This window comes from Anopheles merus, chromosome 2R (genome assembly GCF_017562075.2).
Source record: "Anopheles merus strain MAF chromosome 2R, AmerM5.1, whole genome shotgun sequence".
NCBI classification, from domain to species: Eukaryota; Metazoa; Arthropoda; class Insecta; order Diptera; family Culicidae; genus Anopheles; species Anopheles merus.
In genome coordinates, this window is record NC_054082.1 from 35,682,878 (window position 1) to 35,695,639 (window position 12,762).

At 46.9% G+C, this 12,762-nt stretch overlaps 5 protein-coding genes across 5 annotated transcripts; 3 read left to right on the forward strand and 2 right to left on the reverse strand.

Annotated features, from left to right (window-relative positions):
- Positions 1–23: 23 nt before the first annotated feature.
- Positions 24–1,744, reverse strand: LOC121589640 (mitochondrial ribonuclease P catalytic subunit). The gene is made up of 2 exons (XM_041908715.1): positions 512–1,744; positions 24–448 (listed from the first exon to the last, which is right to left on the reverse strand). The coding sequence occupies exons 1-2, from the start codon at positions 1,732–1,734 to the stop codon at positions 124–126; spliced, it is 1,548 nt and encodes a 515-aa protein (XP_041764649.1). The 5' UTR covers positions 1,735–1,744; the 3' UTR covers positions 24–123.
- A 146-nt stretch (positions 1,745–1,890) lies between these two features.
- Positions 1,891–3,454, reverse strand: LOC121589642 (polyubiquitin-B-like). The gene is made up of 2 exons (XM_041908718.1): positions 3,123–3,454; positions 1,891–3,054 (listed from the first exon to the last, which is right to left on the reverse strand). Exon 2 carries the CDS (start codon positions 3,044–3,046, stop codon positions 2,117–2,119), a length of 930 nt encoding a protein of 309 aa, XP_041764652.1. The 5' UTR covers positions 3,047–3,054; positions 3,123–3,454; the 3' UTR covers positions 1,891–2,116.
- A 38-nt stretch (positions 3,455–3,492) lies between these two features.
- LOC121589643 (polyubiquitin-B-like) lies at positions 3,493–5,276 on the forward strand. The gene is made up of 2 exons (XM_041908719.1): positions 3,493–3,922; positions 4,003–5,276. The coding sequence occupies exon 2, from the start codon at positions 4,441–4,443 to the stop codon at positions 5,149–5,151; it is 711 nt and encodes a 236-aa protein (XP_041764653.1). The 5' UTR covers positions 3,493–3,922; positions 4,003–4,440; the 3' UTR covers positions 5,152–5,276.
- Positions 5,277–5,782: 506 nt separating this feature from the next.
- Positions 5,783–9,636, forward strand: LOC121589636 (polyubiquitin-C). Its single transcript, XM_041908712.1, has 2 exons — positions 5,783–5,921; positions 7,311–9,636. The coding sequence occupies exon 2, from the start codon at positions 7,318–7,320 to the stop codon at positions 9,601–9,603; it is 2,286 nt and encodes a 761-aa protein (XP_041764646.1). The 5' UTR covers positions 5,783–5,921; positions 7,311–7,317; the 3' UTR covers positions 9,604–9,636.
- A 304-nt stretch (positions 9,637–9,940) lies between these two features.
- Positions 9,941–12,651, forward strand: LOC121589641 (programmed cell death protein 2-like). Its single transcript, XM_041908716.1, has 3 exons — positions 9,941–10,203; positions 10,317–11,154; positions 11,237–12,651. Exons 1-3 carry the CDS (start codon positions 10,096–10,098, stop codon positions 11,668–11,670), a joined length of 1,380 nt encoding a protein of 459 aa, XP_041764650.1. The 5' UTR covers positions 9,941–10,095; the 3' UTR covers positions 11,671–12,651.
- Positions 12,652–12,762: the final 111 nt, after the last annotated feature.

The following is a 12,762-nucleotide window of genomic DNA, read 5'->3' on the forward strand; positions in this document are numbered from 1 at the left end:
TGGCATTGAGAAATTCATTTCGTTTGTTTCCTTTCTTTTCTTCATGGTACAACACCAACGTACAGTTTTCTCTTTTCATAACTATTTAATCCTGTTTTATTCGAATCCATCTAATCGCATCGTTCACTCAATGCTTAGGCAAAGCCAATCGTTTTGTTTCTCTACCTTTGGAATACGGTATCCTAGCTCAACTAGTGGCACGTGCCATCGGTTATCACAGGACTTGTGCGCGTACAGTTCATACTTGAACGGTGCTTTTATCAGCACCCGCCCGTCAGGCATGATGGAAAGTAGCGAGTACTGATGTTCCTGTTGCCAGCGTTTGAATACTCCGCTCAGCTCATTGCCCAGCATAAACGAATGCTTTCGCATCAGATCCCGCGAGAAGAAGTCTGTCTTCGGACCACTTTCCAGCGCCGCGTACAACAGGAAGGGATCGTCCTGGGACCTAAAGGGAGCAAACGTAAAGTAAGTAGCTGTTGATTCTAGCAACCCACTAACCCATACGTACAGATCATCGGTAAGGAAGAGGAAACTATTTTCCCGGATGTACTTCATCTCCCTCGAGCGCCACTTGTCCATGTGCTTTCTGCCAATCACCAGCAAACGCTTCTTCTGCCGCACATAGTGTCGCACAACGGCGGCAACTTGCTGGGCGTACACGATAGGGCTTTTCTGATTGCCCGACGAGAAAGCCACATTCAGTCCATCGATCACTACGTCGTACGGGAGAGTTTTCGCAAGAAACGCCTGGAAGCGATTCAGTTCTTCCGGTGTGGTGCGGTTAAAAATTTCCTTATTGATAAGCACCGCTGTCAGAAACTTGTCCCTCAAGCTTTGGAACATGTCTTCAGACACGACAATGCTGGATAGGCTTCCCTTGCAGCTGGAGCACTTCCCGCCGTCCGTGATGCGGGTCTCCTGTACGCGGATGCCGAATTCGCTCGGCAGCTCCAACAGCTGCTTGCCAATTCGCTTCGATAGAAATACTGAACGATCGTTGGTGAACTGTAGCATCCGTTCCAGGTTTACGGAGAATGGTTGATCCTCTCGCTTGCGACTGTAATCCAACCAAGCAAGAAAACTATCATCGTTCGGCAAACGTTTGTTTTCGCACATTTCTTGCATCATAATCCAACCAGTTGATTCGTCTCCCGATTGGAATGCTTTCGTAGCGATACAATTGTACGACGAGCTGTCCGGCGTTCCGCTGATTTTGATCATCTCCAACAACTCCAAACAATGTTTCCAGTGCTTGGTAAGCGTCAGCGCATTGATCGCATGCTCGCATGTATTCGCGTCCAGAATGGCATTCTGTTCCCGCAGCTCACTGTACATCCGCCAAATATCGCTTTCATCTTCCTCGGTTAACTTTCCCTCCTTCAGCCGGTACAGTCGCAGTAGCTTGCCAACGATGGCCAGGTTCGTTTGCAACCCTTGCTGGTGTAAAAAAGCGATGTAAGATTTCCCCATCCGCAGATTCGGACACAGCCCCAGCACCACACTATCGACGTTCGTAATGTTGAACCTTCGCTCATTCAATATGTTCAGCCGTATGCTTTTCCATTCTTCCGCCGTCGGTGTACTGCTGGAGGCAAGTTTGGCTTTGATGGTTTCCACCGTAGCTGTCGCCGGTTTGAGCTGAGGGTTTTTCTGGTGTACCCCAGCGTAATAACGCACATTTTCGGGAAAAGCGAATCTTCGCAACCACAGCACGTTGAACCGGGAAAACATTTTGTAAACAAACAACACTGCGACCAGCGCCGAATTTGACAGCTGCGCAAGTCGGGCGGATTTGACAGCATCGTTTCAAACGACATTCAAAATGACCAGTAAAAGCTGCGTTTCTTTCCACGACTTGGAACAATTGGAAAAATCGTATAAATATATTATGTTCAACAAAATGATTTATTTTCTGTTACGCTTTATAAGTATAAAGCAGCGAGTCTATATGTGGACTCATTTCCATGTCTTTTGATCGATCCCATTGATATTTTGTTGGCAGTTTGTATGCTTTTGGGGTTTGGGCGCGATGTCTCATCAACGGAATGAGTAAAGCCTTTTTTAATTGATTCATTTTTTTTTTGTGTGTGCTAGTAACCGTTCAAGCCAAAACTCAATCCACGAGCTGCAATCCTCCCTTCAATCGCAACACCAGATGGACTGTGGAACCCTTGATGATGCTGTACTCCTGTAGTTGACGGCCATCCTCAAGCTGCTTGCCGGCAAAGATCATCCGCTGCTGGTTTGGTGGGATTTCCTCGCGTTCGTCAATCTGTTTCTTCACACTCTCAACGGTTGCTTCCGGTTCGGTATCCACGGCAATGGTCTTACCAGTCAACATCTTTACGAAGATTTGCATTCCACCCTTAAGACGCAGAACGAGGTGAACAGTGGAGCCCTTGATGATGCTGTATTCCTGTAGCTGACGGCCATCCTCAAGTTGCTTGCCGGCAAAGATCATGCGCTGCTGGTTGGGTGGAATTTCCTCGCGCTCATCGATCTGTTTCTTTACGCTTTCCACCGTTGCTTCTGGCTCTGTGTCTACAGCAATGGTCTTGCCGGTCAACATCTTGACGAAGATCTGCATGCCACCCTTAAGACGCAGAACGAGGTGGACAGTGGATCCCTTGATAATGCTGTATTCCTGTAGCTGGCGGCCATCCTCAAGCTGCTTACCAGCGAAGATCATGCGCTGCTGGTTTGGTGGAATTTCCTCACGTTCGTCAATCTGTTTCTTCACACTCTCAACCGTTGCCTCGGGTTCGGTATCCACAGCAATGGTCTTGCCAGTCAACATCTTGACGAAGATCTGCATACCACCCTTCAGGCGCAGTACCAGGTGAATTGTGGATCCCTTGATGATGCTGTACTCCTGTAGCTGGCGGCCATCCTCAAGCTGCTTACCAGCGAAGATCATGCGCTGCTGGTTTGGCGGGATTTCCTCACGCTCATCGATCTGCTTTTTCACACTTTCCACCGTTGCCTCCGGCTCAGTGTCCACGGCAATGGTCTTGCCAGTCAACATCTTCACAAAGATCTGCATGATTGGGCCTGTGAAAGAGAAAACAAATCGTCTGGTACAGCACTATCCGAATCACTATATCACGCGATGGACTTACCTTCTAGCTCAGATCGTTACACTCCTATTTGATAATTAAACCCTAGTACTGCCTTCAAGGACACTTGCTTGTTTGAGTCCTTCGAACAATGATCGTGGGTTTTTATAGTGTCGATCGGCACTGAGTGTGTGACATAATTACTAGCAAACAATCGAGCTTTGTCATGTTGCCAAAACAAAACCGAAACACAAAATCTACCAAGTCCTTGGCATTGACTTTGACCGCAAACAAACGAAATTTGGTTGTCGTCGTCCGAAGCGAGAGTCAATGCCCCAGCATGATTTATGTGTCAGTGAAAGCATTTCCAGTTATAACCAACGAGTAAAAGAATATTACACGATTTTAGTATACTAAATAGTTAAGACTTCAATTGTTGTTCTATTTTTGTACAATTTATACTGAATGATTGAAATATTGATCATGGTCTGTAGTATTCAGTAGAGAAAAAATATACAAATAAAAAAATATTCTCATTTAAATTAAAGTCACGTAAGAGAACAGCTGTTTTCGCAACAGATAGTAAACAGTTATGCGGAAGGCGCGTGATGCATGAAAGCTCTGCCAAAATTCTGCAGCAGAACGCGTAAGCGGGGTCTAATTCTAATCGAATGCAGTGCGTTACACGCGCTCACATTGTACTATAAAAAGCTTTCAGCCTGCTGTCGATGGGCTCAGTACGTTTTGGCAACAACCTCGACAACAAAGCTCCTCTCTTCTAAGTGATATTCCGTCCTTTCGCTGTGTAGTGAAACAGATATCAAAAAACGATAGTGGAAAAGGGATAGTCCAAGCAAAAGCAGGTGAGTATTAGCTAGAAAAAAATCGATTACCATAAATCGGTTTTCATTCCATTAATGTTCATGATCATTTCATTCAACAGTCACAGTCAGCATAGAGCTACAAACAAACAGAGATGAAACCAGACATCACATGGCTACGTACGGATAGTTGTAAACGTGAGCAAACCCGGGGTGCAACGTATCCATGGCCGGTTAACCTTCTACGTTGAACAACGAACTTTTATTTTTAAAACCGACTGTTGATCTACGCGTGACGTACTCCACCTGTACGACCAAAAAAAACACCAGTCTATAGTAAAAATACTCTAACAAAGACAACGCGCCACTCATTGGCGGAAGAGAAAGCATGATCGTGATCCCATTAAGTGCCAAGAAGAACACTGCACTTGAACGTTCGGCTATTCCTGTCATTCGTAAATGATGCAATGCATCGATCGGGAATTCAGTCATGCACTTTGGAGTTAAAATCACACATCTTTTGTTTACCCCTCGTTTATCAGACCTTATCAAGCCATTAGATGCAGATCTTCGTAAAGACGTTAACCGGAAAAACGATCACCCTTGATGTGATTGCTTCGGAAACGGTTTTGGACATTAAAAGCAAAATTGAACAACGTGAAGGCATTGCACCGGATCAGCAGCGAATCATCTTTGCCGGTAAACAGCTGGATGACGGTCGCATCATATCCGACTACAACATCCAGCACGGCTCGACGATGCATCTGGTGCTCCGGTTGAAGGGTGGAATGCAAATCTTCGTGCGAATGCTGACGGGGAAAACGATTGCGATCGATACGGAACCGGAAGCGACGGTCGAGAGTGTGAAGAAACAGATCGATGAGCGTGAGGAAATCCCGCCCAACCAGCAGCGCATGATCTTCGCTGGTAAGCAGCTTGAGGATGGGCGGCAGCTCCAGGAGTACAGCATCATCAAAGCATCCACCATTCATTTGGTGCTGCGTCTCAAGGGTGGCATGCAAATCTTTGTCAGAATGTTAACCGGCAAGACTATTGCCGTCGATACAGAACCGGAAGCAACGGTGGAAAGTGTGAAAAAGCAGATCGATGAGCGTGAGGAAATCCCGCCCAACCAGCAGCGCATGATCTTCGCTGGTAAGCAGCTTGAGGATGGCCGCCAGCTACAGGAATACAGTATCATAAAGGCGTCTACCATTCATCTGGTTCTGCGTCTCAAGGGGGGCGCCTTTAAACTCACCCAGTTCGAGTAAACAAGCTGTATTGTCCTATTTTCTGCTTAACGTATTCCATTGGCAATCGGGCACAGTCTACAAAGTGGCGCTCCCGATGATCCCCGATGGCGATGATCGATGATGGTGAATGACTGTTTACATGATGTTACCTTATAAACTACGATATATTTCAATATGTATGTAAAAAACTGAAATAAAAAATTATTCTCAAAAATATTGTAACTCGCAGTTGACTTATGGAATTATCATTGTAATCTGAGAAGAAAACTTCTGAAACTTCGTAAAGGATTTCGATCCTGAACTTCGAATGTCTCACTCAAGTGAGCTTAATTTTAGCTCACTGCTTGAATTTTGCTGACAAGCGACCACTTATTGATGCATATAATGCATATAAAATTTATTCAATTCGTACAAGCACAAACAAGAACATTAAATCTTTGCGATTTGTTTGATTGAATTTTATGAAATGAATTTTGTTATAATAATTATTTCACGTACAAAATTCGCTTCTCATTTCTCTCGCTGCAAACTCACTCGCAAATCAGCACGTGTAAACTAAACTTTAGCGCTTAACATTTGACGCACACAAACGATATTGTTGTTGTATTTGTTGCCGACGAAAAGGCTATAAAAACGAGAAATTCGCCGAAGCAGACAAAGTCAAGTTAAAGCAATACCAGACAAGCAGTGCCACAGGACGGACGCGCAGTCAGGACGTGTGAAGCAGAATATCAATTGTACTTTGTGGAGAAAAGAAAATTATTATTATTAACTGTGTTGTGTAAAAGGTAATGCAACTACTGTATGCTTGTGTTGATAAGTTCTGCACTTTAGTTTTGGATAAGCGCGTGCGAAAGGCAGAGATTGATTTTAATTGTTTGGGGTAACTGGGTTTTCCCAAGATGGCGTAATGACGCAGTGAGCTGTGACTGTGGTGCGAGCAATTTATCATTTGCTCAATCGCTCAACGTATTTTATCAGTGTGGTTTTTTTTCGCGCAATAGTTGTGTATTTCGTAAGAAAATCTTTATATTTCATCGCAAATCTTTTGTGTTCCTATATTTTAGTGTTAGTACAGAGAAGGTTCGTAGTGGCAAAATGTGTCTAAATTCAATCATTGTGATTGTATAAAAACATCAAATTTCTATGTTGTTTAAGTTAAAGTAAAGTGTGAGGATTGTAAATGTACTATAGTTTGCGTTATGTTAATTTACGAGTTTTTAAAGTTTTTTTTCCTTTACGGTCTCTGAACCTGCATGAACATGAACCAGCTATGCGCAGCTTGCCCTTCTGCGAACAAAGAGATGATTATCGTAAAAGAAAAATGGCGTCATCTAATGCCATGAACTCGATGTACAGTGCACATTTCAGTTAGTTTTTGTTATCGGTGGAAATAGATAACCATACGAATTATTAAAGACCAACTAGAAGTGTTTGTTTCGATTCACTAAATCGATACTTCAGTTACAAAGAAAACATTAAAAACTTCAATATGATAGAATAAAAAATCCTTTATCTTTTAAAATATAACCAGTTAAAAAACTCCCATCAAATTTATATTCCCGTATGATTTAATGGTGAAACAAATAATCTTTGTTATTAAGGCCTCGAACACGCTCGAACATGTTCAAGTGCTTGCGTGTGGCCGCCATTGAATGACTCATTTTCACATCGTAGTTTGCAAGTGTCTTTTGGCTGAACTAAACTTACAAGCTGAAAAGCAAACCGTTGTTTTTCATTAATAAAGTAAATGACATGCTTTGAATATTCTCGTTAAATACATGTTTGATGTTACGCACACTCGTTTCGTCGTGAATTTATTTATAGATTAGGTCACTGTGTGGGGTTACAATCTAGACGTTTCGATTGGAAAAGTAAATTGATACAAGTGTTTCTAGACTGTTCCTTCCCACGCACACTCCTCCCCCCTCCACCTAATTCTGAATATATTCAGTGGTGATGCAATGTACCTCAACCATCGCACTTGGGATTTATGATGAAATAGTTACGTTGTTTGACGTAGGTTTAATTGGATTAAGATATTATAGAAGGAGCACAAATGAGAGTGCATAACATAGCATTCATGAAGTAATGTAGTGCCTAAGACGTTGCTACCTATTATGTGATGCTCTGAGCATTGCACAAATCTATAATGTTGTTTTCGTTTAAATTTACAGATAAAATATGCAGATTTTCGTGAAAACTCTGACCGGAAAGACCATCACCCTGGAGGTCGAACCATCGGATACGATTGAGAATGTGAAGGCGAAGATCCAGGACAAGGAGGGAATCCCGCCAGATCAGCAGCGTCTGATCTTCGCCGGAAAGCAGCTGGAGGATGGCCGCACCCTGTCGGACTATAACATCCAGAAGGAGTCCACTCTTCATCTGGTTCTCCGTCTGCGTGGTGGTATGCAGATTTTCGTGAAAACTCTAACCGGAAAGACCATCACGCTGGAGGTTGAGCCATCGGATACGATTGAGAATGTGAAGGCGAAGATCCAGGACAAGGAGGGAATTCCGCCAGATCAGCAGCGTCTGATCTTCGCCGGAAAGCAGCTGGAGGATGGCCGCACCCTGTCGGACTATAACATCCAGAAGGAGTCCACCCTTCATCTGGTTCTCCGTCTGCGTGGTGGTATGCAGATTTTCGTGAAAACTCTGACCGGAAAGACCATCACGCTGGAGGTTGAGCCATCGGATACGATTGAGAATGTGAAGGCGAAGATCCAGGACAAGGAGGGAATCCCGCCAGATCAGCAGCGTCTGATCTTCGCCGGAAAGCAGCTGGAGGATGGCCGCACCCTGTCGGACTATAACATCCAGAAGGAGTCCACCCTTCATCTGGTTCTCCGTCTGCGTGGTGGTATGCAGATTTTCGTGAAAACTCTGACCGGAAAGACCATCACGCTGGAGGTTGAGCCATCGGATACGATTGAGAATGTGAAGGCGAAGATCCAGGACAAGGAGGGAATCCCGCCAGATCAGCAGCGTCTGATCTTCGCCGGAAAGCAGCTGGAGGATGGCCGCACCCTGTCGGACTATAACATCCAGAAGGAGTCCACTCTTCATCTGGTTCTCCGTCTGCGTGGTGGTATGCAGATTTTCGTGAAAACTCTGACCGGAAAGACCATCACGCTGGAGGTTGAGCCATCGGATACGATTGAGAATGTGAAGGCGAAGATCCAGGACAAGGAGGGAATCCCGCCAGATCAGCAGCGTCTGATCTTCGCTGGAAAGCAGCTGGAGGATGGCCGCACCCTGTCGGACTATAACATCCAGAAGGAGTCCACTCTTCATCTGGTTCTCCGTCTGCGTGGTGGCATGCAGATTTTCGTGAAAACTCTGACCGGAAAGACCATCACCCTGGAGGTCGAACCATCGGATACGATTGAGAATGTGAAGGCGAAGATCCAGGACAAGGAGGGAATCCCGCCAGATCAGCAGCGTCTGATCTTCGCCGGAAAGCAGCTGGAGGATGGCCGCACCCTGTCGGACTATAACATCCAGAAGGAGTCCACTCTTCATCTGGTTCTCCGTCTGCGTGGTGGTATGCAGATTTTCGTGAAAACTCTAACCGGAAAGACCATCACGCTGGAGGTTGAGCCATCGGATACGATTGAGAATGTGAAGGCGAAGATCCAGGACAAGGAGGGAATTCCGCCAGATCAGCAGCGTCTGATCTTCGCCGGAAAGCAGCTGGAGGATGGCCGCACCCTGTCGGACTATAACATCCAGAAGGAGTCCACCCTTCATCTGGTTCTCCGTCTGCGTGGTGGTATGCAGATTTTCGTGAAAACTCTGACCGGAAAGACCATCACGCTGGAGGTTGAGCCATCGGATACGATTGAGAATGTGAAGGCGAAGATCCAGGACAAGGAGGGAATCCCGCCAGATCAGCAGCGTCTGATCTTCGCCGGAAAGCAGCTGGAGGATGGCCGCACCCTGTCGGACTATAACATCCAGAAGGAGTCCACCCTTCATCTGGTTCTCCGTCTGCGTGGTGGTATGCAGATTTTCGTGAAAACTCTGACCGGAAAGACCATCACGCTGGAGGTTGAGCCATCGGATACGATTGAGAATGTGAAGGCGAAGATCCAGGACAAGGAGGGAATCCCGCCAGATCAGCAGCGTCTGATCTTCGCCGGAAAGCAGCTGGAGGATGGCCGCACCCTGTCGGACTATAACATCCAGAAGGAGTCCACTCTTCATCTGGTTCTCCGTCTGCGTGGTGGTATGCAGATTTTCGTGAAAACTCTGACCGGAAAGACCATCACGCTGGAGGTTGAGCCATCGGATACGATTGAGAATGTGAAGGCGAAGATCCAGGACAAGGAGGGAATCCCGCCAGATCAGCAGCGTCTGATCTTCGCTGGAAAGCAGCTGGAGGATGGCCGCACCCTGTCGGACTATAACATCCAGAAGGAGTCCACTCTTCATCTGGTTCTCCGTCTGCGTGGTGGAAATTAATTCGTTGAATAAAGCACATTGAATCGTCATGAACATGTTGGATTTTGCCCTTTTGTATGTAGTTGCGGTTTATAATATCACAATATTTAGTTGGAAATAGCTTGTTATTGTAGTTTGATTAATTTAGGTAATTTTTATTAACATAACATGAAACATAAAATGCAGTTTGGCTGCTCTTCGGCAGGTATTTTCAATTGAAATCAATGTTTTAAATCTTCGATCTTGCAATTTTACCTATTTCCTCCGTATTTCTGCAACGTCTCTTTGTTCGCTTCGGAAACAAGTGGTTTGTTTTGAAAAAGCATCTTTTTTGACAGATATTCCGTCTGTTGTCAGTGCGGCTGCGCACGTTTTCTGACGGCTAAAATTGCCATTGTAAAACAATTTCGAAGGCCTGGTGAGAAAAATCAATCGTCCTTGCACAAGAACAGTCGTTTCCAGCTGATACCGCAGCAGCAGTGCCGTACGGAACGCCAAACTTCCTGCGGGAGAATGGCCAAGAAACAAACCTTAGTCCTGTTGGGCTTCGAGGACGAGCCAATCGCGGAGAAGGACCGACCGTATCTGTCCTACACGACGAACAAAATCGGTGGCCATGCGGTAAGTTTGCTGCTGGGTGGGTGGAATCTTCTACACAGTCCAACCATAACCAACGATCGATATTTGTGCCTTCTTTTTGTTCGCCAACTGCACGGATCGCTCACACCCCGCAGGACTGGCCGGCTGGTCCGATCGACGTGCAGCCGTGCCTTTTCTGCGGCCAGCAGAGACCGCTGATCGTGCAAATCTATGCCCCGCTGGACGATTCTCAATTTCACCGTACGCTGTACGTGTTTGCCTGTCTGAATGCACCCTGCTCGACCCAGTCCCAGGCGTGGACGTGCGTCCGGATACAGTCGCTGGAGAAGGGCTCCCCCGGTGCGGACGGTGGCGTGACGGAGCTGCGATCGGGCAAGGTAGCATCGAAAGATACCACCATATCGTGGTGCAGCGGGGCAGACGATTGGGACGAGGAGGAGGAGGAGGCCGGGCAGGAGGGCATGGCAGTGCGCGAGAGCTTCGGCACGGCCACCTTTATGCGCGTGGATACGAGCAGCGTTGCAGCAGCGGAACAGCTGCTGAACGAGGAGAACGGCAATGTGATTCAGTACGAGAAGGTGTCGGACGAGGACGACGAGAGCAACTCGATGGAGGCGGAACCGATCCCGGGGTTCGAAAACTTGCGTGTCGACGAGACGAATGCGAATGCGCGCGGCGACGGTAGAGCTTCCGGGGCGACCGGTGGCGGAGAGCTGATCGATAATCTGTACACAACGCGCGCGTCCGCCGAAATCGAAGGCCTGGAGGCGGAAGTGGTCGTCGTCGATACGCCCGTCTCGCCGAAGCGTGATTTAGTGGCACTGCTGAAGCAACCGCAGGTTGTGCCACGGAACATTGCGGACGTTACACTGCGCGGGTTGTACATTAGCGTGGACGAGGAGCGATACGTAGCGCCGCTCGCGTCCGATCACGTACGGGAGCTGCTAGCCGAGTACCAGCGGCATGAGGATGGTAAGAAGCTGCGTGAGAGAGGCTGCTAATTTCAATTAGCCCAAAACACATATTAATTTCATTTTGCTTTCCTTTATTGCAGGGATAACGGCTCCGCTGGATAGTCCGCTGGACAATGTGGCCTCGGGTACGAAGCAGCCACCGAAAGCGAACCACGACCAAGAGCTGTACGAGAAGGGCATCCCGATGCATGGCGACCTGATGTTCCACTCGTTTCTCAGCAAGCTCCAGGAGAATCCGGGCCAGCTGCTGCGCTATTCACGCAACGCCTTACCGCTGCTGATCGCACCGATCAAGGAGATCGCCATGCCGCCCCACTGTCAGTACTGCAAGAGTGAAATGATCTGCGAGGTGCAGCTGCTCCCGACGCTGATCGAGAGGCTGCGGTTCGAGGTGAACGGGGAGCGGGCACCCATCGACTATGGCAATGTGCTCGTGTGGACGTGCGGCAAAAGCTGCTGGGATACGCCGGACAAGATGCGCCAGGAGCTGGTGCTGGTGCAGAACGAGCAGTGAGCCGGGTTTTCGCTGGCTGCGAAAAGCAATCTTCCATTTGCCTTCGGGAGACGTTGAACCGGATATAGAGGCTGGAGGTGCCATGGCCAAGGGTTGTCCTTATGAGCGAGCGAGGGAGCGAGAGAGAGAGAGAGATGGAGCGCGACTCCTAGTTGGCCGAGCACTGAAACGATCGTCAATTTGGATAGTTTTACCTAGCAGGCAGTGTGTTGGCACTTGCGTACGGTGTGCGTGTGCCCGTAAGGCGCATGAGGAAACGGAAACGTATCAAGCATTTTAATACGCAATCGAGTGTGGTGGCAACGTGCCCAGATGCGGATGGCAGCCGACACCGACTGCACATTCGGTAGACGTGTTTTATCGTGTTTTATATTGAATTGAGTGAACTGTTCGGCTCGCGGTTTTAGTAGCATCCAGATATCGATAGCAGTAACGTAACGTAACGTTGATATGATAATTACTCCTACTCTATACAGTAAGTAGACATTAATGTGATAGCAAACTAAACATTACTACAAACGCGTTATGCGAGAACGTGCAAACGTAACATTGCTCTAGCGTGCATACGCAAACGTGCACACCGAATGCCCACGTGCCACCAGATTTATTAGTATGTAGCTAAGCCGTCCGGTTTCCTTTGCGGCAAACTTCAGGTTAGTTTCAAATGCGCGCTGCGATCATTTTGTTAGCATAAACTTACAAAAAAAAAACTCCCAAAAACGAATACCAGTCATGGTGGAAGCGCCCTAATAGTATTCGTATCTGTATCGATCGTTATATGAGCGGGAATAGTTTGAAATTTCTCTTTTCTAGCGGCCAAAGAAGCACAACGCGAAGCCGACATAGCAGTTAGGAAACCGCCACACGTGTAGCGAGTTTTCATCCTGAATCCTAGATTTCTGCGACCATGAACCGTGAATTTGTTCGCATTTAAACATTTTCCTCTTTCTTCCAAAATAAAGCGAATACAACATTAAACTATTTAACGAAATTCTAGCCGAGCGTTTTAATTTCCAATGTAGTAATTGCCATTTTGAACCAAAACGTCACTGTGCCGTGTGGGTGAAAGAAGCTTGGGCAGATTTTATCCCT

What these genes read in the sequence shown, in the direction of transcription:
- LOC121589640 (XM_041908715.1), bottom strand. Translation starts at nt 1,734, where the DNA reads ATGTTTTCCCGGTTCAACGTGCTGTGGTTGCGAAGATTCGCTTTTCCC. An exon ending in CTCTTCCTTACCGATGATCT is followed by an intron (nt 449 to 511) that starts GTACGTATGGGT and finishes TGCTCCCTTTAG; the next exon opens with GTCCCAGGACGATCCCTTCC.
- LOC121589642 (XM_041908718.1), bottom strand. Translation starts at nt 3,046, where the DNA reads ATGCAGATCTTTGTGAAGATGTTGACTGGCAAGACCATTGCCGTGGAC.
- LOC121589643 (XM_041908719.1), top strand. Translation starts at nt 4,441, where the DNA reads ATGCAGATCTTCGTAAAGACGTTAACCGGAAAAACGATCACCCTTGAT.
- LOC121589636 (XM_041908712.1), top strand. Translation starts at nt 7,318, where the DNA reads ATGCAGATTTTCGTGAAAACTCTGACCGGAAAGACCATCACCCTGGAG.
- LOC121589641 (XM_041908716.1), top strand. Translation starts at nt 10,096, where the DNA reads ATGGCCAAGAAACAAACCTTAGTCCTGTTGGGCTTCGAGGACGAGCCA. An exon ending in ACAAAATCGGTGGCCATGCG is followed by an intron (nt 10,204 to 10,316) that starts GTAAGTTTGCTG and finishes CACACCCCGCAG; the next exon opens with GACTGGCCGGCTGGTCCGAT. An exon ending in GTACCAGCGGCATGAGGATG is followed by an intron (nt 11,155 to 11,236) that starts GTAAGAAGCTGC and finishes CCTTTATTGCAG; the next exon opens with GGATAACGGCTCCGCTGGAT.